Genomic DNA, 25,517 nt, shown 5'->3' on the forward strand with positions numbered 1-25,517 from the left:
GGAAAGTCATGGAGAAAAGCCTACCTGGAAGGAAGTTCAGTGTTCTTCAGCAGAGGGACTGAGCCAATTTCAGGTGGCTCCAAAAGGAAGGAGCTTGGGAATAAATATTCTGAGCTTACTGTCTGCCCTCCTTTTTTCATTCCCCAATGATGAATTTCATTCCCCAGTACCTCCTCTTTTTCTCCCCTTCTTCCTCCCCCTGATCTCATTTCTCTACCCCACTGGCTTCCCTTCTATTTTCAATTCCCTCGTTTTTTCTCTCTCTAGCTTTCATACATAGGAGAAAACATGCAACTCTTGTATTTCTGAACCTGATTTAATTTGCTTAACTTGATGTTCCCCAATTCCACTCATTTTCCTGCAAATGACATAATTTCATTCTTGTTTATGTCTGAGTAAAACCCCATCATGTAGGTCTACCACATTTTCTGTAACCGTTCATATGTTGATGGAATCCAAGTCTAGTTCCATAACTTGCCTATTGTGAATTGTGCTGCCTTAAATATGGGTATGCATGTATCACTATAGTATGAAGATTTTAATTCTTCTAGATAAATACCACAGGATGCTATAGCTCTATCATACTTTGGTGTATTCCTCCCTGCATTCTTGCCAGCATTTGTTATTTGTAGTCTTGATTTTAACTGGAGTCAGATGAAATCTCAGTGAGGTTTTGATTTGTATTTTCCTGATGGCTACTGATGTTGAAAATTTTTTGTCATACATATATTGGTCATTTGTACTTCTTTTGAGAAGTGTCTGTTTACTTCTTTTGACCATTTGACTGGGTGATTTGTGCTTTTGGTATTAAGTTTTTTGAGTTTTTCATATGTATTCTGGATATTATTCCTCTGTTGGAAGAATAGTTGACAAAGATTTTCTTCCATTCTGCAGGCTCTCTCTTCACAGTAATGTATATATTTTAATGTATATAGTATATATTTTTTAAAAGTCCCCTGTTATTAAATATTTGGATTGTTTCTTATTTGTTTTTTTGCTATGATAAATAAGGCTGAAGTATATATAGTACAGATATATGTATTTATAATATTTACACATATATAAATAATTGTGTTGATCTGTTACTCTAGGATACATTTTTATAAACATAGTTGCATAGGTATTTTCAGTTTTCCTTTCTGGGAGGTGAGGGTACAGTGAAAAGAACATATTTTAGGGCCATATATCCCTGATCTGTCCTGCTTCTGCCACTTTCTGGATGTGTGATGTTAGGCATGTGAGTTCACTCTAATGGAGCCTCCTTTTCTTATCTGTTAAACAGGAATCACATTGCTCTCCTCCCTGTGCTGTTGAGAACTACACGAGGTAGTGCTTTTAGAGCACCTGATGTATAGGGAGTGCGCAATATATGTCACCCTCCCTTCCTATGGGATGGTTTATTTGGCACACGCCTGTATACACTTTTCTGTATTGAATGAAGAAAGTATTCTTACAAGATTTATTCAGTATTAAGAAAGAAGTAAAACTGACTTGCAAATAGGCATATTTTGACTATCAGAAATTCTTCTGTAAAATAGAAACCCAAATGTAAGTTTTGATAATGAAGGCAGAAATGGAAACCTCAACACTATCTTTGTACAGAGCAGTACAGTCAGTCTTTCTAATCTTCCCCATGCCTTTGCTTCCTCAGTGCTCATCTTCAAACTCTACCAGCGGGCAAAGCACGTGTACAGTGAGGCTGCAAGAGTGCTCCAATTTAAGAAGATATGTGAAGAAGCACCTGACAACATAGTCCAGCTGCTGGGAGAGTTAATGAACCAGAGCCACAAGAGCTGCCGGGACATGTATGAATGCAGTTGCCCTGAGCTAGACCAGCTGGTGGACATCTGTCGGTGAGGCTGAGACAGAAGCATGATGGGGACCAAAAGATTCTACCAAAGAATAGTGTTCAAATCACTGAAAAAAAAAAATGCAACATTTTCATAATCTTTTACATGAAAGAAGGCTCTTCTTTCCTTCCTCTATAAGGGTCCTCCCATAATATAGACCCCAACTTTATTCCTTTATTTATATATCTATAGGATGAAAGCTTTGAGACCTGACCCCATGGTTTTATGAGGTTCTTTTTTTTTCTACTTTTTTTGTGATAATTATTATTATTTTTTATTGGTTGTTCAAAACATTACAAAGCTCATGGCATATCATCTTTCATACATTTGATTCAAGTGAGTTATGAACTCCCATTTTTACCCCAAATACAAATTGCAGAATCACATCAGTTACACATTCACAATTTTTACATAATGCCATATTAGTGACTGTTGTATTCTGCTGCCTTTCCTATCCCCTACTATCCCCCCTCCCCTCCCCTCTCATCTTCCCTCTCTACCTCATCTGCTGTTGTTTAATTCTCTCCCTTGTTTCCCCCCCGTTTCCCCTCACAACCTCTTATATGTAATTTTGTGTAACATTGAGGGTCTCCTACCATTTCCATATGCTTTCCCTTCTCTCTCCCTTTCTCTCCCCCCACTCGTCTCTGTTTAATGTTAATCTTTTCCTCATGCTCTTCCTCCCTGTTCTGTTCTTAGTTGCTCTCTTTATATCAAAGAAGACATTTGGCATTTGTTTTTTAAGGATTGGCTAGCTTCGCTTAGCATAATCTGTTCTAATGCCATCCATTTCCCTGCAAATTCTATGATTTTGTCATTTTTTAGTGCTGCCTAGTACTCCATTGTGTATAGATGCCACATTTTTTTATCCATTCATCTATTGAAGGGCATCTAGGTTGGTTCCACAGTCTAGGTATTGTGATTTGTGCCGCTATGATCATTGATGTGGCAGTATCCCTATAGTACGCTCTTTTAAGATCCTCAGGGAATAGTCCGAGAAGGGCCATAGCTGGGTCAAATGGTGGATCCATTCCCAGATTTCCCAGGAATCTCCATACTGCTTTCCAAATTGGCCTCACCAATTTGCAGTCCCACCAGCAGTGTACAAGTGTACCCTTTTCCCCACATCCTCGCCAACACTTATTGTTGTTTGACTTCATAATGGCTGCCCATCTTACTGCAGTGAGATGGTATCTTAGGGTGGTTTTGATTTGCATTTCTCTGACTGCTAGAGATGGTGAGCATTTTTTCATGTACTTGTTGATTGATTGTATGTCCTCCTCTGTGAAGTGTCTGTTCAGGTCCTTGGCCCATTTGTTGATTGGGTTGTTATCTTATTGTTTAATTTTTTGAGTTCTTTGTATATTCTGGATATTAGGGCTCTATCTGAAGTGTGAGGGGTAAAAATTTGTTCCCAGGATGTAGGCTCTCTATTTACCTCTCTTATTGTTTCTCTTGCTGAGAAAAAACTTTTTAGTTTAAGTAAGTTCCATTTGTTTATTCTTGTTATTAACTCTTGGGCTATGGGCGTCCTATTAAGGAATTTGGAGCCCGACCCCACAGTATGTAGATCGTAGCCAACTTTTTCTTCTATCAGACGCAGTGTCTCTGATTTGATATCTAGGTCCTTGATCCGTTTTGAGTTAACTTTTGTGCATGGCGAGAGAAAGGGATTCAGTTTCATTTTGTTGCATATGGATTTCCAATTTTCCCAGCACCATTTGTTGAAGATGCTATCCTTCCTCCATTGCATGCTTTTAGCCCCTTTATCAAATATAAGAAAGTTGTACTTTTGTGGATTGGTTTCTGTGTCCTCTATTCTGTTCCATTGGTCCACCCGCCTGTTTTGGTACCAGTACCATGCTGTTTTTGTTAGTATTGCTCTGTAGTACAGTTTGAACTCTGGTATTGCTATACCTCCAGATTCACACTTCCTGCTTAGAATTGCTTTTGCTATTCTGGGTCTTTTGTTTTTCCATATGAATTTCATGATTGCTTTATCTATTTCTACAAGAAATGCCATTGGGATTTTGATTGGCATCGCATTAAACCTGTAGAGAACTTTGGGTAATATCGCCATTTTGATGATGTTAGTTGTGCCTATCCATGAACAGGGTACATTTTTCCATTTCTAAGATCTTCTTCTATTTCTCTCTTTAGGGTTCTGTAGTTTTCATTGTATAAATCTTTCACCTCTTTTGTTAGGTTGATTCCCAAGTATCTTATTTTCTTTGAGGATATTGTGAATGGAGTGGTTTTCCTCATTTCCATTTCAAAAGTTTTGTTGCTGATATACAGGAATGCCTTTGATTTATGCGTGTTGATTTTATATCCTGCCACTTTGCTGAATTCATTTATTAACTATAGCAGTTTCTTTGTAGACCCTTTTGGGTCTGTTAAATATATTATCATGTCATCCGCAAATAGCGATAATTTAAGTTCTTCTTTTCCTATTTTTATGCCTTTAATTTCTTTTGTCTGTCTAATTGCTCTGGCTAGTATTTCAAGAACTAAATTGAATAGAAGTGGTGATAGAGGGCATCCCTGTCTTGTTCCAGATTTTAGAGGGAATGTCTTCAGTTTTTCTCCATTTAGGATGATGCTAGCCTGAGGTTTAGCATATATAGCTTTTACCATGTTGAGGTAAGTTCCTGTTATTCCTAGTTTTTCTAGTGTTTTGAACATAAAGGGATGCTGAACTTTGTCGAATGCTTTTTATGCATCTATCGAGATGATCATATGGTTCTTGTCTTTAAGTCTATTGATGTGGTGGATTACATTTATCGATTTCCGTATATTGAAGCAGCCTTGCATCCCAGGGATGAATCCTACTTGATCATGGTGCACAATTTTTTTGATATGCTTTTGTATTCGATTCGCCAGGTTTTTATTGAGAATTTTTGCATCCAAGTTCATTAGAGATATTGATCTGTAGTTTTCTTTCTTTGAAGTGTCTTTGTCTGGTTTTGGGATCAGGGTGATGTTGGCCTCATAGAATGAATTTGGAAGCGCTCCTTCTTTTTCTATTTCTTGAAATAACTTGAAAAGTATTGGTATTAATTCTTCTTTGAAGGTTTTGTAAAACTCTGCTGTATATCCATCCGGTCCAGGGCTTTTTTTGGTTGGTAGTCCTTTGATGGCTTCTTCTATTTCTTCTTTTGTTATTGGTCTGTTTAAATTGTGTGTGTCTTCCTGACTCAATCTGGGTAGATCGTATGACTTAAGAAATTTATCAATATCTTCATTATCTTCTATTTTATTGGAATATAGAGTTTCAAAATACTTTCTAATTATCTTCTGTATCTCTGTAGTGTCTGTTGTGATATTGCCTTTTTGATCCTGTATGTTAGTAATTTGAGTTCTCTCTCTCCTTCTCTTCGTTAGCATGGCTAAGGGCCTGTTGACCTTATTTATTTTTTCAAAGAACCAACTTTTATTTTTTTCAATGGTTTTTTTTTTGTTTCAATTTCGTTGATTTCTGCTCTAATTTTAATTATTTCTTGTCTTCTACTACATTTGCTGTTGTTTTGCTCTTCCTTTTCTAGGTTTTTTAGGTGTAGTGTGAGTTCATTCATTTGTTGGTTTTTTTCTTTTTTTGAGGAAAGAACTCCAAGAAATGAATTTCCCTCTTAAAACTGCTTTCATTGTGTCTCATAGATTCCGGTATGTTGTGTGTGTATTGTCATTTGTCTCTAAGAATTTTTTTTTATCTCCTCCTTTATGTCTTCTGTAACCCATTGATCATTCAGTAACATATTGTTCATTTTCCATGTGATGTAGGATTTTTCCTTCCTTCTTTTATCATTGATTACCAGTTTCATTCCATTATGATCAGATAAGATGCATGGTATTATCTCCACACCTTTATATTTACTGAGAGTCGACCTATGGCATAATATATGGTCTATCTTTGAGTAGGATCCATGTGCTGCTGAGAAGAACGTGTATCCACTTGATGATGGTTGATATATTCTATATATGTCGGTTAAGTCTAGGTTATTGATTGCGTTATTGAGTTTTATAGTTTCTTTGTTCAGCTTTTGTCTAGAGGATCTGTCCAATGGCGAGAGCGGTGTGTTGAAGTCACCCATAATTATTGTGTTGTAGTCTATTTGACTCTTGAACTTGAGGAGAGTTTGTTTTATGAATGTTGCAGCACCATTGTTTGGTGCATACAAATTGATAATTGTTATGTCTTGATGGTGGATGGTTCCTTTTAACAGTATATAGTGTCCTTCTTTATCCTTTTTGATTAACTTAGGTTTGAAGTTGATTTTATTCAATATGAGTATGGCCACTCCTGCTTGTTTCCGAGGGCCATGTGAGTGGTATGATTTTTCCCAACCTTTCACCTTCAGCCTGTGTATGTCTTTTCCTATCATATGAGTCTCCTGAAGGTAGCATATTGTTGGATTTGTTTTTTTAATCCAGATTGCTAGCCTATGTCTCTTGATTAGTGAATTTAAGCCATTAACATTTAAGGTTACAATTGAAATATGGTGTATACTTCCAGTCATGTTTATTTATTTATTTATTTTAGTTTGGCTAGTTTTTCCTTTTTGGTTATTTTTCTCCCCCTTTACCTCCCACTGTTAATTTTGGGCACTAGTTTTCAATTTCTCTTCTTGTAGTATCTTGCTCAAAATGCTTTGCAGTGCTGGTTTTCTGGCTGCGAATTATTTTAGCTTTTGTTTATCATGAAAGATTTTAATTTCATTGTCAAATCTGAAGCTTAATTTTGCTGGATACAGTATTCTTGGTTGGAATCCATTGTTTTTCAGCATTTGAAATACATTGTTCCAGGATCTTCTCGCTTTCAAAGTCTGTGATGAAAAATCAGTCGTTAACCTAATTGGTTTACCCCTGAATGTAATCTGCCTCCTTTCTCTCGTAGCTTTTAATATTCTCTCCTTGTTCTGTATGTTAGCTATCTTCATAATTATATGTCTTGGAGTTGGTCTATTATGTTTTTGGATGTTTTGGGTCCTGTAGGCTTCCAGGATTTGGCAATCCATTCCATCTTTCATCTCTGGGAAGTTTTCTAGGATTATTTCATTTAATAAGTTGTCCATTCCTTTGGTTTGATCCTCTGTGCCTTCTTCTATCCCAATGACTCTTAAATTTGGTTTTTTTATGAGATCCCATATCTCTTGGATAGATTGCTCGTGAGATTTAAGCATCTTTTCTGTGTTGACTATATTCTTTTCAAGTTGATAAACTTTGTCTTCATTATCTGATGTTCTGACTTCTACTTGATCTAGTCTATTTGTAATATTCTCGTTAGAGTTTTTAATCTGGTTTATGGTTTTTTGCATTTCTAGGATTACTGTTTGGTTTTTTTTTTAAATCTCTATCTCCTGGTAAAGCTTGTTCTTTGCAGTTTGAATTTGTTTGTTTAGTTCGTTTTCAAAATATACTTTCAATGCTTGGACTTGCTGTCTCATGTCTTCTCTAAAATTCCGTTCCATCTGAGTTAGGTATGCCTTGATTTCTTTCCCTGTCCGTGTTTCTGATGCTTCTAGGTCCTCCTGTAGATTTAAGTTGTCCTGCATTGTTTGTAGTCCTTTTTTTCCCTTGTTTTTTCATGTTGTTCACGTTACTTTCCAGCTCTGTTTGACTGCTTTGTAATTGCTTTCTTCTATACATTTGTTTTGGCTTTGTATATCTCTGTTGTCTCTCCTTTGTGGTGGGAGATTATGTCTAGAAATGTTGGGCTTTATTGTACTTTAAAGCTGATTCATTCAATTCATAAAAGGCTTCCAGGTTCTGTATGCATATAGTGATTTGTTGTTTGTTCTTAGGACTATATGTTTAGGTTAGGTGCTATGATGGTACAAGGGTTAGTATGTCTTGGCTACTTTATAAGATTGCTCTACTGAAGGTGGATACTAACAGGCAATTTTGGCTCAGGGTGTTGGTAGTAGCTAGGTATTTAGGAGCCCTATAGACAGTCTCGAGACATTCACCTATTTGCATTTAGACAATTACACGTAATGGAATACATAATGCTTGGGATGAAAGTTGGGGGGTAGGGGAATGAAGGTGCTCTTAAAAAGAAAGAAGGAGAGAGAGAGATAGATTAGAGGAGAATGAAAAGAACAATAAAACTTGAAACGGGAAAGAAAGAGAGAAGGAAAAGGGGAGAAAGGAACAGAGAGAGAAGAAGAAGAAAAAAAATTGAAGTTTTAGAAATCCATTTTCTTCTCTTCCAGTAGGCGGAGCTGTGCCCTCCGAGCGGAGCTTCTGCTCTCTACCTTCCCATAGCAATCCCTGTAAGGCGTCTCCTGGGAGTCTCTCAGACTTGTCAGTCCAGAGGCGTTTCACTTCTCCGGCCCTTACCTCCCTTCCTCCTGTCAGCCAGCCAGCCAGGTCCTGTTCACCAGAAGCGGTTCCCCAGAGATCTAGTTACACTTGCAGCCCCACTGCGTGTCCCATTTAAGCCCCAGTGCTGTGGTAAACTGGCGGCTAAGACCTTGGGAGTCACCGCTGGTGATATGGGGGGTTGGGGGTCGGGGATCCCCTCTGCTTCCCTACAGACACGACCCCTGAGAGGTCCATGAAGTTTCCTGGCTGCTTGTATCTGGATGGGGAGGGAGTCACACACCTGCTAAAGTGGATTCTGCTGGGAAGGAATTCCATTGGCCGAACTCCGATGACGTCACCTCTCTGCTATGGCGGGCCCCAGGCTCCTTGCTGGAGTGTCTGAAGGGAGGGGTGGGACTGGTCCGTCCCAGGTTGGCTTCAGCTCCCAGCTCGCTATTTCATGAAGGCTTGGCTAAAGACTTCTTCCTGCCAAGCTGCGTCTCTGAGGCTAGCGGGACCCAGTCACATTTGCTGCTGGCGGACGGGCCGGCAGCTGTGCCGCGGCCCACGGACTGTGGCTGGCGGATCTGGACCTCTGCGTCTCCTGGCAGGGATTTGCTCGTCTGGGGCAATCTGTCGCTTCAAAAAATCCTAGTAGCTCCCGGCCGGTCTTTCTTCAGTGGAATTTTGCTAGGAGATTCTCCGTTGGTAGAATCTAAGCGTTATCTATGCGTCTTTATGACCCCATCACTGGGGGGGTATTGAAAACGCTGCCTCTCCGCCCGCCGCCATGTTGGATCTCCTTTATGAGGTTCTTAACTTGGAATCAGTTCTTTGTGGCATCATAAGAAAGACTTTTCCATCTTTGGATGACCCCACATTTTGGGAAAGTAACTTTTTTCAGACATAGGCTCTGTCATTACTTTCTCATGATCGTTTAATTATTATGCTGTTACTATGCCAGAAACTCCTGTTAGGTGTCCTAATTAAGTTTACTTGTTTTATTCAAAAGAAGGGAGATAGCCTAAAGAAGGCCTCAAGCTTGATAGGAGCATGTGGGGAGATTGCTGAAAGAATCACTCAGAAATCCAGCATTTCCTGCCTCTAGATTTAGTTTAGGCAATTTGGGGAAATAAGGACTGCAGGAAGTGCAACTTATCAATGGAATGTTGAGACAGAAGTATGAAAAGGGAAGTTCTTTTACCAAACCTGAAAACAACTTCCTTATAATTATCAATAATAGAGTGGTCCACTCACCCCAGAGGGGTCTTACTGACCTTGGGAGAACTGAAAGGGAAATTGGGAAAACTCCCAAATGGCTTGATGTTATTTCACTGTGAGAAGATAATATAGAGCTGCATGCAATTAGTAATGGAAACATAATTAACCACTTGGCGCCTGTGGCTTGCTTCACTCATGCCACACTCCCAGCCTGAAAAGTTTAAACTAAGTAGCTCCAGTGGTCACAAATGCCATGTGTAACCCAACTTGTTGAGAGACTTGCACCCAGCATTGATGAGAACCACTCTGCTGACGTCAGTGTTTGCTTGCTAATTGCCCTAGAGCCTTCCAGAGCTTGTTTCATTATAAGTGCTCTTTTCTGAAAATATCAAGGGCCCAGTAAATGGAAGGGACATACATTGTTCAGGAAATAAGAGGAAGTGAAATGATATGTGCAGAAATGAGGAAGAAGCATCTTTGCTTGGAAAGAAATGGGATGATTTGATTCCTACCTGAAAAGCCATAGAGGAACATTTGCTGTTCTCCTAAAATTCTCTAACATGCTTTCTTTTCCTGGGATGGTCAACCAGCACTTGCTCTTATGGAATATACATTCTTATGAGAAGAGAGAGAAATGACAGTTAACAGTAGTTTGACTGTTAGTGATACATGCTGTTAACAAAATTAGAAGGATAAAAACTACTGGGTTGACTGGATTCTCTATATGGAATGGTTCAAGAGCTCCTCTGTGAGGAAGTGATATTTGAGCAGAGACCTGAAGAAGTGAAGAAATTAGAACAGCAAGTGAAGAGGCCCTGAGGTGGACATATGGCCATCATGTGTGAGGCACAGCAAGAGGACCAGTATGGTGGAAGGTCATCGAAGAAAGGAGAGAGTAGAAGGTGATGAAGTAGATACCCCATACCCCATACTAGCCTTGTGGGTATAGGCCAGGGAAGGATTCTGGCTTTGAGAAGAGAAAGGGACAGTGGAAGTGCTAGTGATTCAGTGCCAAGTGTGCTTTCAAGGAAGAGTCTAGATAATTGCTGTATGGGAAAAAGCGAGAAATCAAGATGACTTCTATATTTTTGGCCTGAGAAACTTTCCTTGTTTCACTAAAAGCCACATCTTTGACATCCATTTTTCACAATTCTGGGTCAGAATTCATCTTTTTTTTTTTTTTCCATTAGATATCTCTCTGGTTTATTGATGCACTTTAGAAAATATAAACAAATCTTAAAATTATCTCCATTCTTATTTTTTTTTAATTTTTTATTGTTGGCTGTTCAAAACATTACATAGTTCTTGATATATCATATTTCACACTTTGATTCAAGTGGGTTATGAGCTCCCATTTTTTACCCCATATACAGATTGCAGAATCACATCAGTTACACATCCATTGATTTACATATTGCCATACTAGTATCTGTTGTGTTCTGCTGCCTTTCCTATCCTCTACTATCCCCCCTCCCCTCCCCTCCACTCCCCTCTTCTCTCTCTGCCCCCTCTACTGACATTCATTTGTCCCCCTTGTATTATTTTTCCCTTTCCCCTCACTTCCTCTTGTATGTACTTTTGTATAACTCTGAGGGTCTCCTTCCATTTCCATGCAATTTCCCTTCTCTCTCCCTTTCCCTCCCACCTCTCATCCCTCTTTAATGTTAATCTTCTTCTCATGCTCTTCCACTCTACTCTGTTCTTAGTTACTCTCCTTATATCAAAGAAGACATTTGGCATTTGTTTTTTAGGGATTGGCTAGCTTCACTTAGCATAATCTGCTCTAATGCCATCCATTTCCCTGTAAATTCTATGATTTTGTCATTTTTTAATGCAGAGTAATACTCCATTGTGTATAAATGCCACATTTTTTTTATCCATTCGTCTATTGAAGGGCATCTAGGTTGGTTCCACAGTCTTGCTATTGTGAATTGTGCCGCTGTGAACATCGATGTAGCAGTGTCCCTGTAGCATGCTCTTTTTAGGTCTTTAGGGAATAGACCGAGAAGGGGAATAGCTGGGTCAAATGGTGGCTCCATTCCCAGCTTTCCAAGAAATCTCCATACTGCTTTCCAAATTGGCTGCACCAATTTGCAGTCCCACCAGCAATGTACAAGTGTACCCTTTTCCCCACATCCTCGCCAACACTTGTTGTTGTTTGACTTCATAATGGCTGCCAATCTAACTGGAGTGAGATGGTATCTTAGGGTGGTTTTGATTTGCATTTCTCTGACTGCTAGAGATGGTGAGCATTTTTTCATGTACTTGTTGATTGATTGTATGTCCTCCTCTGAGAAGTGTCTGTTCAGGTCCTTGGCCCATTTGTTGATTGGGTTGTTTGTTCTCTTATTGTCTAATTTTTTGAGTTCTTTGTATACTCTGGATATTAGGGCTCTATCCGAAGTGTGAGGAGTACAGATTTGTTCCCAGGATGTAGGCTCTCTATTTACCTCTCTTATTGTTTCTTTTGCTGAGAAAAAACTTTTTAGTTTGAGTAAGTCCCATTTGTTGATTCTAGTTATTAACTTTTGTGCTATGGGTGTCCTATTGAGGAATTTGGAGCCCGACCCCACAGTATGTAGATCGTAGCCAACTTTTTCTTCTATCGGATGGCGTGTCTCTGATTTGATATCAAGCTCCTTGATCCATTTTGAATTATCTTTTGTGCATGGCGAGAGAAAGGGATTCAGTTTCATTTTGTTGCATATGGATTTCCAGTTTTCCCAGCACCATTTGTTGAAGATGCTGTCCTTCCTCCATTGCATGCTTTTAGCCCCTTTATCAAATATAAGAAAGTTGTACTTTTGTGGATTGGTTTCTGTGTCCTCTATTCTGTACCATTGGTCCACCCGCCTGTTTTGGTACCAGTACCATGCTGTTTTTGTTACTATTGCTCTGTAGTACAGTTTGAAGTCTGGTATCGCTATACCGCCTGATTCACACTTCCTGCTTAGCATTGTTTTTGCTATTCTGGGTCGTTTATTTTTCCATATGAATTTCATGATTGCTTTCTCTATTTCTACAAGAAATGCCATTGGGATTTTGATTGGCATTGCATTAAACCTATAGAGAACTTTTGGTAATATCGCCATTTTGATGATGTTAGTTCTGCCTATCCATGAACAGGGTATATTTTTCCATCTTCTAAGATCTTCTTCTATTTCTCTCTTTAGGGTTCTGTAGTTTTCATTGTATAAGTCTTTCACCTCTTTTGTTAGGTTGATTCCCAAGTATTTTATTTTTTTTGAAGATATTGTGAATGGAGTGGTTGTTCTCATTTCCATTTCAGAGGATTTGTTGCTCATATACAGGAATGCGTTTGATTTATGCGTGTTGATTTTATATCCTGCCACTTTGCTGAATTCATTTATTAGCTCTAATAGTTTCTTTGTAGACCCTTTTGGGTCTGCTAGGTATAGAATCATGTCATCTGCAAATAGTGATAATTTAAGTTCTTCTTTTACTATTTTGATGCCTTTAATGTCTTTCATCTGTCTAATTGCTCTGGCCAGTGTTTCGAGAATTATGTTGAACAGAAGTGGAGAGAGAGGGCATCCCTGTCTTGTTCCAGATTTTAGAGGGAATGCCTTCAATTTTTCTCCATTCAGAATGATGCTAGCCTGAGGCTTAGCATAGATTGCTTTTACAATATTGAGGTATGTTCCTGTTATCCCTAGTTTTCTAGAGTTTTGAACATAAAGGGATGCTGTACTTTGTCGAATGCTTTTTCCGCATCTATCGAGATGATCATATGGTTCTTATTTTTAAGTCTATTGATGTGGTGAATAACATTTATTGATTTCCGTGTATTGAACCAGCCTTGCATCCCAGGGATGAATCCTACTTGATCATGGTGCACAATTTTTTTGATATGTTTTTGTATCCGATTCGCCAGAATTTTATTGAGGATTTTTGCATCTAGGTTCATTAGAGATATTGGTCTGTAGTTTTCTTTCTTTGAAGTGTCTTTGTCTGGTTTAGGTATCAGGGTGATGTTGGCCTCGTAGAATGAATTTGGAAGTTCTCCCTCTTTTTCTATTTCCTGAAGTAGCTTGAAAAGTATTGGTATTAGTTCCTCTTTAAAGGTTTTGTAAAACTCTGCTGTATACCCATCCGGTCCTGGGCTTTTCTTAGTTGGTAGTCTTTTGATGGTTTCTTCTATTTCCTCAATTGATATTGGTCTGTTTAGGTTGTCTATATCCTCCTGACTCAATCTGGGCAGATCATATGACTTAAGAAATTTATCGATGCCTTCACTATCTTCTAATTTATTGGAGTATAAGGATTCATAATAATTTTTGATTATCTTCTGTATATCTGTAGTGTCTGTTGTGATATTGCCTTTTTCATCCCGTATGCTAGTAATTTGAGTTCTCTCTCTTCTTCTCTTCGCTAGCATGGCTAAGGGTCTGTTGATTTTGTTTATTTTTTCAAAGAACCAACTTTTAGTTTTGTCAATTTTTTCAATTGTTTCTTTTGTTTCAATTTCATCTCTGATTTTAATTATTTCTTGCCTTCTACTTCTTTTGCTGTTGTTTTGCTCTTGTTTTTCTAGGATTTTGAGATGAAGTATGAGATCATTTATTTGTTGGTTTTTTTCTTTTTTTTAAGGAATGAACTCCAAGCAATGAATTTTCCTCTTAGAACTGCTTTCAATGTGTCCCATAGATTCCGATATGTTGTGTCTGTGTTTTCATTAATCTCCAAGAATTTTTTAATTTCCTCCTTGATGTCTTCTATAACCCATTGTTCATTCAGTAACCTATTGTTCATTCTCCAAGTGATGTATTCTTTTTCCTTTCTTCTTTTATCGTTGATTTTCAGTTCCATTCCATTATGATCAGATAGGATGCATGGTATTATCTCTACTCCTTTATATTGTCTAAGAGTTTCCCTGTGACATAATATATGATCTATTTTTGAGAAGGATCCATGTGCTGCTGAGAAAAAAGTGTAACTGCTTGATGTTGGGTGGTATATTCTATATATGTCAATTAAGTCTAGGTTATTAATTGTGTTATTGAGTTCTATAGTTTCCTTATTCAACTTTTGTTTGGAAGATCTGTCCAGTGGCGAGAGAGGTGTGTTGAAGTCTCCCATGATTGTTGTATGGTGGTCTATTAGACTCTTGAACTTGAGAAGAGTTTGTTTGATGAACATAGCTGCACCATTGTTTGGGGCATATATATTTATGATTGTTATGTCTTGTTGGTGTATGGTTCCCTTAAGCAGTATGTAGTGTCCCTCTTTATCCCTTTTGATTAACTTTGGCTTGAAATCTATTTTATTTGATATGAGTATGGACACTCCTGCTTGTTTCCGAAGTCCATATGAGTGATATGATTTTTCCCAACCTTTCACCTTCAGCCTATGTATGTCTTTTCCTATCAAATGCGTCTCCTGTAGGCAGCATATTGTTGGGTCTTGTTTTGTGATCCATTCTACTAGCCTGTGTCTCTTGATTGGTGAATTTAAGCCATTAACATTTAGGGTTATTATTGAGATATGGGTTGTTCTTCCAGCCATATTTGTTTATTTATGTTACTAAACATGGTTTGTTTTCCTCTTTGATTATTTTTCCCCCCTTTACTGTCCTACCTCCCACTGTTGGTTTTCATTGTTATTTTCCATTTCCTCTTCCTGTAATGTTTTGCCGACGATGTTTTGAAAAGATGGTTTTCTAGCTGCAAATTCTTTAAACTTTTGTTTATCGTGGAAGGTTTTAATTTCATCTTCCATCCTGAAGCTTAATTTCGCTAGAAACACAATTCTTGGTTGGAACCCATTTTCTTTCAGTGTTTGAAATATGTTATTCTAGGATCTTCTAGCTTTCAGAGTCTGTGTTGAAAGATCAGCTGTTATCCTGATTGGCTTACCCCTAAATGTAATCTGCTTCCTTTCTCTTGTAGCTTTTAAAATTCTCTCCTTATTCTGTATGTTGGGCATCTTCATTATAATGTGTCTAGGTGTGGGTCTCTTATGATTTTGCACATTCGGCGTCCTGTAGGCTTCTAGGATTTGGGATTCTGTCTCATTCTTCAAGTCTGGGAAGTTTTCTCGTATTATTTCATTGAATAGATTGCTCATTCCTTTGGTTTGAAACTCTGTCCCTTCCTGTATCCCAATGACTCTTAAATTTGGTCTCTTGATGTTATCCCATATTTCTTGGATGTTCTGCTCATGGTTTCTTAACAGTCTTGCTGAGCTGTCTATGTTCTTTTCAAGTTGAAATACTTTATCTTCATTGTCTGATGTTCTATCTTCTAAGTGTTCTACTCTGCTGGTAGTATTCTCAATTGAGTTTTTAAGTTGGTTTATTGCTTCCTGCATTTCTAGGATTTCTGTTTGTTTTTTATAACCTCTATCTCCCTGTATAGTTGATCTTTTGCTTCTTGGATTTGTTTATGTAATTCATCGTTGAAGTGATCTTTCATTGTCTGATTTTGCTGTCTGATGTCTTCCTTGAGACTCCAGATCATCTGAAGCATGTATATCCTGAATTCTTTATCTGACATTCCATCTGCTGCAGCTATTACCTCTTCTAAGTTGAGTTGACCTGCATTACTTGTGGTCCTTTCTTTCCTTGTCTCTTCATACTGTTCGCGTTCCTTTCTACTTGGTGAAACTGTTGTGTTATTGAATCTTCCCCCTATATATTTATATTGGTCTTGTATAGTTGCAAAGTCTCCCTCGCAGGCGTGGGCGGCGGCTCTGCCCCTCCTCCAATTGGGGCAATGTGCCTACCACGCCAGCAGGCCGCTGGGCCTGTTCTGCCGGTCGGTAGCAGGTCCGCCTACCTTGCAGGCGCGGGCGGCAGCTCTGTCCCTCTGCGGGCCGCTAGGCTTGTTCTGTCGGTGGTCGCGGTTCTGCCTACTTTGCAGGCGCAGGCAGCGGCACTGCCCCTCTGCAGGCCTCTGGGGCTGTTCTGCCAGTGGGTCGCAGGTCCGCCTACCTTGCAGGCGCGGGGGGGGGGCAGCTCTACCCTTCCTCAGGCCACTGGGCCTGTTCTGTCTGTCGGTTGCGGGTCTGGCCTGTTCTGTTGGTGGTCACAGTTCCGTCTACCTTGCAGGCGCGGGGGGAGGCGGCGGCTCTGCCTCTCAGCAGGCCGCTGCTCCTCTTCTGCCGGTGGGTCGCAGGCCCGCCTACCTTGCAGGAGTGATTGGAAGCTCTGTCCATCCGCGGGCCACTGGGCCTTTTCTGTTGGTGGTCACAGTTCCGTCTACCTGGCAGGCGCGGGGGGTGGGGGGCGGCTCTGCCCCTCAGCAGACCGCTGGGCCTATTCTGCGGGTGGTCACAGTTCCGTCTACCTTGCCGGCGCGGGGGGGGGGGCTCTACCCTTCCTCAGGCCACTGGGCCTGTTCTGTCTGTTGGTTGCGGGTCTGGCCTGTTCTGTTGGTGGTCACAGTTCCGTCTACCTTGCAGGCGCGGGGGGAGGGGGCGGCTCTGCCTCTCAGCAAGCCGCTGCTCCTCTTCTGCCGGTGGGTCGCAGGCCCGCCTACCTTGCAGGAGTGATTGGAAGCTCTGCCCCTCCGCGGGCCACTGGGCCTTTTCTGTTGGTGGTCACAGTTCCGCCTACCTGGCAGGCGTGGGGAGTGGTGGGCGGCTCTGCCCCTCAGCAGGCTGCTGGGCCTGCTCTGTGGGTGTTCACAGTTCCGTCTACCTTGCCGGCGCAGGGGGAGGGGGCGGCTCTCCAGAATTTATCTTATATTACCTTCCTATATTAGAGATTTGAGAAGGCACTAAGGGGTGAAGTGATTTGAACAAGTTTCAAAATAAGTTAGTGGGAAAGCCTGACTCTCAATTCAGTATTTTGCTCTCTCCCACTTGGTTACATTCAAATGTGGATATTTCAAAATCTATTTTCTCTCCTGACTTTGAAACCGCATGATGGGAAGTCTTGGTTGTTGTAGTTTCCAGCATTTGAACATTGAGCAAATTCATGCCTAGCAAGAAGGCAGGCAGTAGACTAGATAAGATTGGGCCAGAATTGGACAGGTTGAATTCTAGCTTTGTTTCTTTTCATCCTGCGCTCGGTAACTCCAGACTGTTGCCTTGCTTTTTGATCTCCATTGTCTTTTTCTGTTCTAGCAATCTACAGGTCTATACGTTATAAAAAATGTGGTTCTAGTGAAAGACTTTGTGGCTCTATCTTAAATAGGAAGAGTACTTTTTATTTATTTAAAACTTTTATTTGAGGAATTCCTTTTTTAATGGCAACTCAAGTGTTCTGACTACATATTCAATCTGCTGTGTTAATTACATATTCAATCTGCTGTGTCTAGAATAGAAGGAGTGCCATTTCTTTTTTCATGGCAGATTTTGTTTGGAAGCCCCTGGCTAAGTATCAAAATAAGTTTCTAGTTATTATATAACCATATAGGTTTGAGTTTCCCATACAGAAATATTATCTTCTGGCACAGGGAAAATATTTACCAGAAGAGTCGTCTGGCCTTTAAGCTTTTTAATTAATGTTTTCTTTGCTGTTGCTGTGACGAGCATATAATTCCATGGAAATATTCTAGCCAGATATTCCAGTTGGTAGTAGTACTGGAAGGTCCTACTAGCAGAACAAACTCAAAGGAAGAATTAAGTAGACACAGTCATTGTTACCACTCCTTCCTACAATCAACACATGCTTTTCGTGTGGATATTTGTATACCTTGTGAAGTTGAAGTCTAATCCACATCTCAAAAATTGTGGCACTTTCTTTTGTATGGATATTTGAGAGGTGATAAGGCAAGAAGGAGCTGTTTAGAAAAATATAAAAGATGGTAATAAGATAAAGAATTGTTAAAAACTGGGGAAGATAGATGGGGGAAGAGTAATAAGTAGTAAAAATGGGAAAGATTCAGAAGAGCAATAGAAACCCTTAAGCCCTAGTTCTTCTGAGACCCTATGTATTTCTGGGCCAGGAAAAGGAGATGTTGGATGTGCTGGAAAGGGCTCAGGCAAGGCCTGGTGTAGACCACTGGTTCCATAAACTCAACCTCTGATAGAGCATTGCTTGAAAGACCACACCACCTCCAGACTTTTCCTTAAAAAATGTTAACATCAGAAGGAGGTGTGATTGAGATTGACAGCCTGAGCTCCTCATTGTCTTTGGAGATGAAAAGGAGGGAAAATGAAATGGGTTCCAGGAGGAGCCCTGCCAAAGGTAATCTTTAGGTCACTCTCCCTGGGCACACCTGTAGCACTTTATAAAACTCCTTTTGTGTTCTGAAAACTCTTTGGAAACTATTCACATGAAAACATAACTAACTGAATGATTGAATGAAGGACTTGAATACGTAAGACTACTCAAGGTACCACATACACGTGAAAACCTTGCATGATCTGAGTTAGACCATATTTGAGAAGGTGTTTCTCTAGATAATTTGCCTATAGGACAATGTATGGGGCAAGCAATTTTATGACCTAATTGGAGAGGAGAAAGGGGGAAAAAAGTAGAAGAAATCACCAATGTTTGAGTTTTTTGCCTTTTTTTTTTTTTAAATTGATGGAGTCATTTACTGCTCTTCAAGAGAAAATCAGTTTAGAATCCAAAGAAAGGACCAGGGAGGAAGAAGGAAACTACACTTACGCAGTTAAGCTGCCTTTTTTTTTATTAAATTAATGTTAGAAGTTTAATTATGTGAAACAAAATGATGAAGGAAAAGATGATGTTTTCCCAATTATAAAATATCTCTTTCAAATGAACAAAATGTAAATTAAAAAAAAAACCAGCTAAATTTTAAAGTAGAATTACTGAGGACCACAGAACAATTTTGAAACCAAGTTAATTAAATGTGAGACAGCTCATTTGTTATCAGTTCCCTGATTTTACTTAAGAAAAAATAGTTAATTCCTTTTATTTCTGTTTTGACACTTGTTGAAACTAGAGACAATTCATTACTGTACAACTGCCCAAACCGTTAAGAAAGATGAATGACAGATTTTAATGAGTGGACAATGGGTACAAAAGTTAATTTGTTTTGTCTGCCTCAGAAGTCTTTTCTCAACTTTATGCCGTGACTGAGCTGCTCAGCCTCTTGTGCCCATTCTCCTGACCAGATCCAAACATGGAAGAGTGAAGTATAAATCCTAGTTACATGCTCTTTAACCTGTGAACTTAAGTCCTAATCTCCCTACCCTAACAACAAAAAGGGACCAGGGACCGGGACACTTAAGCTATCCTTAGGGATTTTTTTCTTTAGGCCTCTGTATTCTACTTACACTGCTTATGCCTTTTGCTCCAATCAAAGCAAACCTTCAGTAGCTTTTAGTGGCTTACATTTCTAAAATAAATTTGTATGCACATATTCTTATGATTTATTATTTGAGCAGTATTTGAAGACTATGGTTTCTTGAATCTAAAACAATCTGAAAGTGCTGTTTCTTTTGTTGTTGTTCTAATTAGTTATAGATGACAGTAGAATGCATTTTGACCCATCATACATAAATGGAGTGTAACTTTTTATTTTTCTATCCATCATGTATTCATATATGCACATAGTGTAATAATATCTGATTCATTCCACTGTCCTTCCTATCCCCCACCCCCTCTCCTCCTTTCACTCCCCTCTATCTAATCCAAAGTACCTCTATTCTTCCCTAGCACCCCCATCCCAATTATGAATTAGCATCCTCATATCAGAAAATATTCAGCCTTTGGTTTTGGGGGATTGGCTTATTTCACTTAGCATGATACTCACCAGCTCCATCCATTTACCAGCAAATGCCATGACTTCATTCTTACCTTAAGACTGAGTAATAATATTCCACTGTGTATATGTACCACATTTTCTTTATCCATTCTTCTATTGAAGGGCACATAGGTTGGTTCCATAGTTTAGCTATTGTGAATTGAGCTGCTATAGACATTGATGTGGGTACATCATTGTAGTATGCTGATTTTAAGTCCTTTGGGTGTACACTGAGGAGTGAGATAACTGGGTCAAACGGTGGTTCCATTTCAGTTTTTCTGAGGAATCTCCATACTGCTTTCCATAGTGGTTGCCCCAATTTGCAGTCCCACCAGCAGTGTATGAGTGTACATTTTCCCCTGCATTCTTACCATCATTTATTATTGCTTGTATTCTTTATAATTGCTATTCTGACTGGAGTGAGATGGAATCTCGGTGTGGTTTTGATTTGCATTTCTCTAATTGCTAGAGATGTTGAACACTTTTTCATATATTTATTGATCGATTATATTTCTTCTTTTGTGAAGTGTCTATTCAATTCCTTTGCCCATTTATTGACTGTGTTGTTTGCTTTTTGTGTTAAGTTTTTTGAGTGCTTTGTGTATCTTGGAGATTAATACTCTCTGTGAGGTGAATGTGGTAAAGATTTTCTCCCATTCTGTGTACTCTCTCTTTGTGTTATTGACTCTTTCCTTTGCTGTGAAGAAGCTTTTTAAAGTACTGTTTCTAACCTGACTAAAAATCATAGAAATTGTACTGGAAGGTCTGTTTTCCTGAGATCTTGCCAGTTTTTGGAGAACAGAAACTAGAAGTCTTTCCATATAAAGAATATATTATTGCCTGTTTGTATTTATATATATCATATATTTTTTATATTTGAAGACAAATATAATAGTTCAGCAACAGATAGTTCAGTTCCGGAATTATACTGGGCTGGGTTTAGAGTGACGGATATGATGTTTCCTCAAATTCACCTTTTTTCTGAAATAATTTAATATCCATTTGTGTAATACATAAATATTTACTTATTATGAAATTGAATTGAAGTACAAAGCATGATACCTTATTTTTCCCCTTTCTAGTTTGTAGCATAGTTGGGTTTTTCTGGGGTTCCCTACATGCACTCTTCATTGGCCTGTGACTTCCAACTTAGGTTTATGTTAAACCAGTTCATTTAAAAGTTGGAAATTTTAGATAGGCTACATTGGGTGCATGAATAATTATATGAATATTATTTTTTGGCAATAAAAGGATTAAAGGGAAATTCTTTATAATCTACATCCCCACGGCCCTAGCATTTGTTATGTAAATCATGCTTTATAAGGCAGAGGCTGCTTTTATTGCTTTGACAAACCCTTTATATCATTCCCATCCAGTCAGCATAATCATCAAAGTGGTATTAAGGGGATTTTTGGATTGTTCTTTATAATTCTTATATTGCCTCTCTGATGTATAATAGTTCAGGAGACAAATTTTTAATGTTTTGCTGTTCTCCTAAAAAAAATTTCAAATGTGAACAGTTTATTAAACAACCTCATCTCACCTACCTTTTCTTTCTTAATTCAAAGCCTCTGTTGGTCTTGTAACTTTGGACCTCCTTTGGAATTTAAATGATATAGACTAATGGGTATGTTAAACACTAGTGGGAAACACTGTAGACAGGTCTTTTCCACCTCAGGATAAGTGCAGCTGAACAGGTTGCAGACTCCTGGGAAGCCTCTGGTTTGTGATCAGGAGTGCCATTGACTAAGGGGTGGAAGGCCATTCATAATAGCACTTATTCTTTATTAGGGAAATTTGAGCTCTGATGATTTGGACCGTTTTCCTCTGTGGTAGGCAAGGTGGTGACCGAACAGTACTGGAGACTCAGAAGTGAATGTGTTTACCCAGACAAACTTCTAACTAGGGATGTAGCTCAGTGGTAGAGCACTTGCTTCATGTGTGTGTAGCCCTTAGTTCAACCCCCAATACCACCAATAATAATAATAATACATAGAAATAAAATAACTTCTAGTTTTGCTCTCTGGGCCTCTGGCACAATTCCTATGGTTTTTGCAGCCAGATTAGAAACAGTACTCTCAGTTTAAGTTCAATTTTTGAAACCACAACTGTAAAAAAACTGTCCAAATGAGAAAGTGTAAGGAAACATGCCTCGAAATCCATTGAAGACCATTAAAGTCTTGATGAATTGAGTTCAGCAAAAATGGCATAGTTGGGGTCAGAAAATCAAGAAGGCATGTTGTCCTCTAAAGACCTTGCCATGGTTGACCAAAACACTCGCATTTTAAGGTCTTTAGAGATGTTCTGGGACACCTCATTGAAAGGTTTTGATGTGGCTGTATATAATTTTTTTTTTAATCAACATACTGCAAATGGGCCCTTTGTTAGCCTAGGAACTCAAAATCCAGAATTTTAGGGTCAAAGAAACTTTTCAGTTTGGATGACAGAGACTGGTCTCAGTTAAATTACTGGACCATAAGCTGAATGTTTTCAGGAAAGATTAGTAATCTTTCTTTCTTTTTAAGTATTATTTTTCTTCCTTAAACATCTATTTTCATCCAACAAGTGTATGTTAATGAATAAAACATGATGAAAATAAATCAATTGAGAAAATCATATGGGGGGGCGGGGGATGAATTATTGGTGCAGTAATTCTGATGTCCTAGAGGTGGGGTAATCTATTGATATTTTCGAGGAATTAAAATAGCTCATTTAGATGGAAAAAAGGGACAGAATTGTGCTAAGTTAATTATAGAGTTTTTAATCTGTGACTAATTTGGGGTAAATTATATTAGAAAGAATAAATTGAAAGTATATGTTAACTTTTATTGTCAAGATCAATTGCATCTTTTGAAGATGAGTAATCCTTGCACTTTGTGTAAGGTCTTTTACTTTTCAAATTTTAGGTTCATGGCTAAAGACTAAAAATGTCTTTAGCTGGGTGGTAGTTTAGTCATTTCTGTTCTAATAAGACACATCTCATCTAATGGCAAATTCTTAGTTCAGTTGTCAGACCAGCTCTAGAAGGGCAGGAAGATGGTATGGATATGTATGGGCACCATTTTCTTTGTGGAAAGTTTGTATAATTTTCCATTAGAGATTAAACCAACGAACCAATCAATCTAGAGTTAAATAATGAGTTCTGTGTTGATAAATTTATGTAGAACATGTCTATCAGTTCTAAGGATCTGATTCTTTTTTTGTTATAAAATAATAAGACTGTGCACGTTTGATTCTGTTCTGCCTTCCTTGCTAGTGGCCTTATGATTCATAACGTTAACCACTCCCATTGCCTGTCTTCTTTCTACTCACTTTTCCCATTTTACCTTTAGGCTTGCTACACATCTTGCCAGGTGTCTACTTTATGAAATCAAGACTACAGTGGGCTATTGCCAGATCTCTTACATCCAAAGTGAAGGACTTTACCTTCTGAAACAGTATAAAATTTTCAGTGTCCTAACATTTCTTAATTAATGTCCTAAAACATTCGACAGTACCCCCAAACTCCCAACATATTCTCTCCTCAGAACTTGGATTGGCCATGTGTTCTGTAAGCATCAAAGTATTCACTATTTTCATTTATATGTAGTAATTTTTTTTCTCTTTGTTTTAGGAAGTTCGGCGCTCCTGGGTCACGACTGACTGGAGCAGGATGGGGTGGCTGCACGGTATCAATAGTACCTGCTGACAAGTTGCCCAGCTTCCTAGCAAACGTGCAGGAGGCTTACTACCAGAGAAGCAATCGCAGCTTAGCGCCGGAGAAGCAGAGTTTGTTTGTTACTAAACCTGGAGGTGGGGCTTTGGTTTTCCTTGAGGCCTAAACAATGTAAAATAACTCAGAGAAACTATTTAGGGCATTTAGGAACTGGCAGGACTTCCTATGCCACAGTAAATTAATCCTCTTTCTGTTTTATATTATGATGAATGCTTGCTATTATCAAGATGTATTTCCAAGGAAATGGTTGAAATCTCTCTATACTTCACAATGATTATTTTTCCATTTTAAAACATTTTTTTAAACCAATAAAAACAAAGATTGTGCTTGGACAGATCTTTTTTAAGGATGATTTACTAAAATGTATTGGTTTGAAGATTTTAAAGATGAATGGTGAAACAAACTGTTAATACATGGATTGGACTTGAATTAAACACACCACTATAATGTAACTATAATTAAACTGATATAATTGAATTGTATGCATTACTCTTAAATAAAGTTCATTTCTGTTCTTGATAAATGTTTTTCCTCAAAGTTGTAGTCTTCTGTTGATGATGATGATGATGATGTTGATAGTGATGCCACAAGTTCTCTCTCAATTTTAGCTTCAGCACCCTATGAAAATAATACATGGTTAAGGATTCACGGATTTTCTTGAACATTATTTACTTGAATGTGATTTTGCCCCATTTTGATTTCTGACTTGAAAAAAAGAACTATGTCTCAACTCTGCCATCACTAAGTGATCTAGAAATTATGAACGATATCAAATTTGTCTGGAAAGGATAGGGCAGGGACCACTGGAAAAAAGCTTTATGAAGAAAATGAAGTTTTGCCCTAATGGATGAGTAGAATTGGAAAGCTAGGGAGTATGTTTTGCAGATAAACATGGCATAGAGTGGAACTTGCAGACATGGGATGTTCAGAAGACTCAGTAAGAGTGAAGGGTTTGCTTGGTGATGTACTAAAGAATAATATTGGCTATAGTGGCTGGAAAAAAAGCTCCAAATCCAGGCAGAATTTAGTCGAAGGGTTGCAAGCAGGCAGCCCACAGGCCACATCTGGTCTTCAAATGTAATTTGGCCCATTGTATGTTTAAAACTTTGGGGTTTAAATCAAGAGATTCACAAAGAACCTGGATTACTGGTGGAAGATTGATGACACTTTGGCCTATGTTCCTGTAGGGCAATAATGAATGAGAGCTGAGGTGAGGCACAGCCCTCAGTGTACTGCAGTTTCCCTGCTGCTCAGACCATTCACCATTTACTTTTCCAGAGGCACTTTCTCCTTGCCAGCACATGTACACTGTTATTTTCTTATACTTCTCGGTGCCCATGTCTGTCAATAGTAGGAAAGACAAGATGAAGAAAAATCGGAGAAAGATTTTTTTTGTGTGTGGGGGGGAGTGAAGAATAGTTCTATTTGTTTAATATAAAACATGCAAGAGTTTCTTTATTTTCTATCATTTTATTGGCCCAAATAAAATTTTGATTATTTGACCCATTTTTGATCCGTTACACTGGTCACCAATGGGATCGCTCTAGATTTTCAGGGAAACCTGATATGTGAAAATCCTGACCTCAGATTGTTCAATCTTCTGATTTCTTGTACACTGGTCTCTGCATGTTCTAATCCATTGGAAGGGAAAAGGCCCTTCACACTTAATAGAATCTCCCAGAAGAGAGGAGGAGCAGACTAGGAGGGGTCAAGGAAAGCAAAAAAGATGGAGCAGTCTCATTTTCT

General features: G+C 38.7%; 1 protein-coding gene across 4 annotated transcripts in view; it reads left to right on the forward strand.

Annotated features, from left to right (window-relative positions):
* The window catches only part of Galk2 (galactokinase 2), a 147,713-nt gene extending 123,419 nt beyond the window's left edge, over positions 1-24,294 (forward strand). For all 4 annotated transcript variants that reach the window (XM_046461197.1, XM_046461198.2, XM_046461196.1 and 1 more), the window contains 2 exons: positions 1,652-1,853; positions 23,670-24,294. In XM_046461197.1, coding sequence (XP_046317153.1) covers positions 1,652-1,853; positions 23,670-23,877 — 410 coding nt within the window. In that variant the 3' untranslated portion in view covers positions 23,878-24,294. The remainder of the gene's footprint in view (positions 1-1,651; positions 1,854-23,669) is intronic.
* Positions 24,295-25,517: the final 1,223 nt, after the last annotated feature.

This window comes from Marmota monax, unplaced genomic scaffold (assembly GCF_021218885.2).
Source record: "Marmota monax isolate L192 unplaced genomic scaffold, Marmota_monax_Labrador192_F-V1.1 WCK01_AAM20220418_F8-fsc00001, whole genome shotgun sequence".
Lineage (NCBI taxonomy): Eukaryota > Metazoa > Chordata > Mammalia > Rodentia > Sciuridae > Marmota > Marmota monax.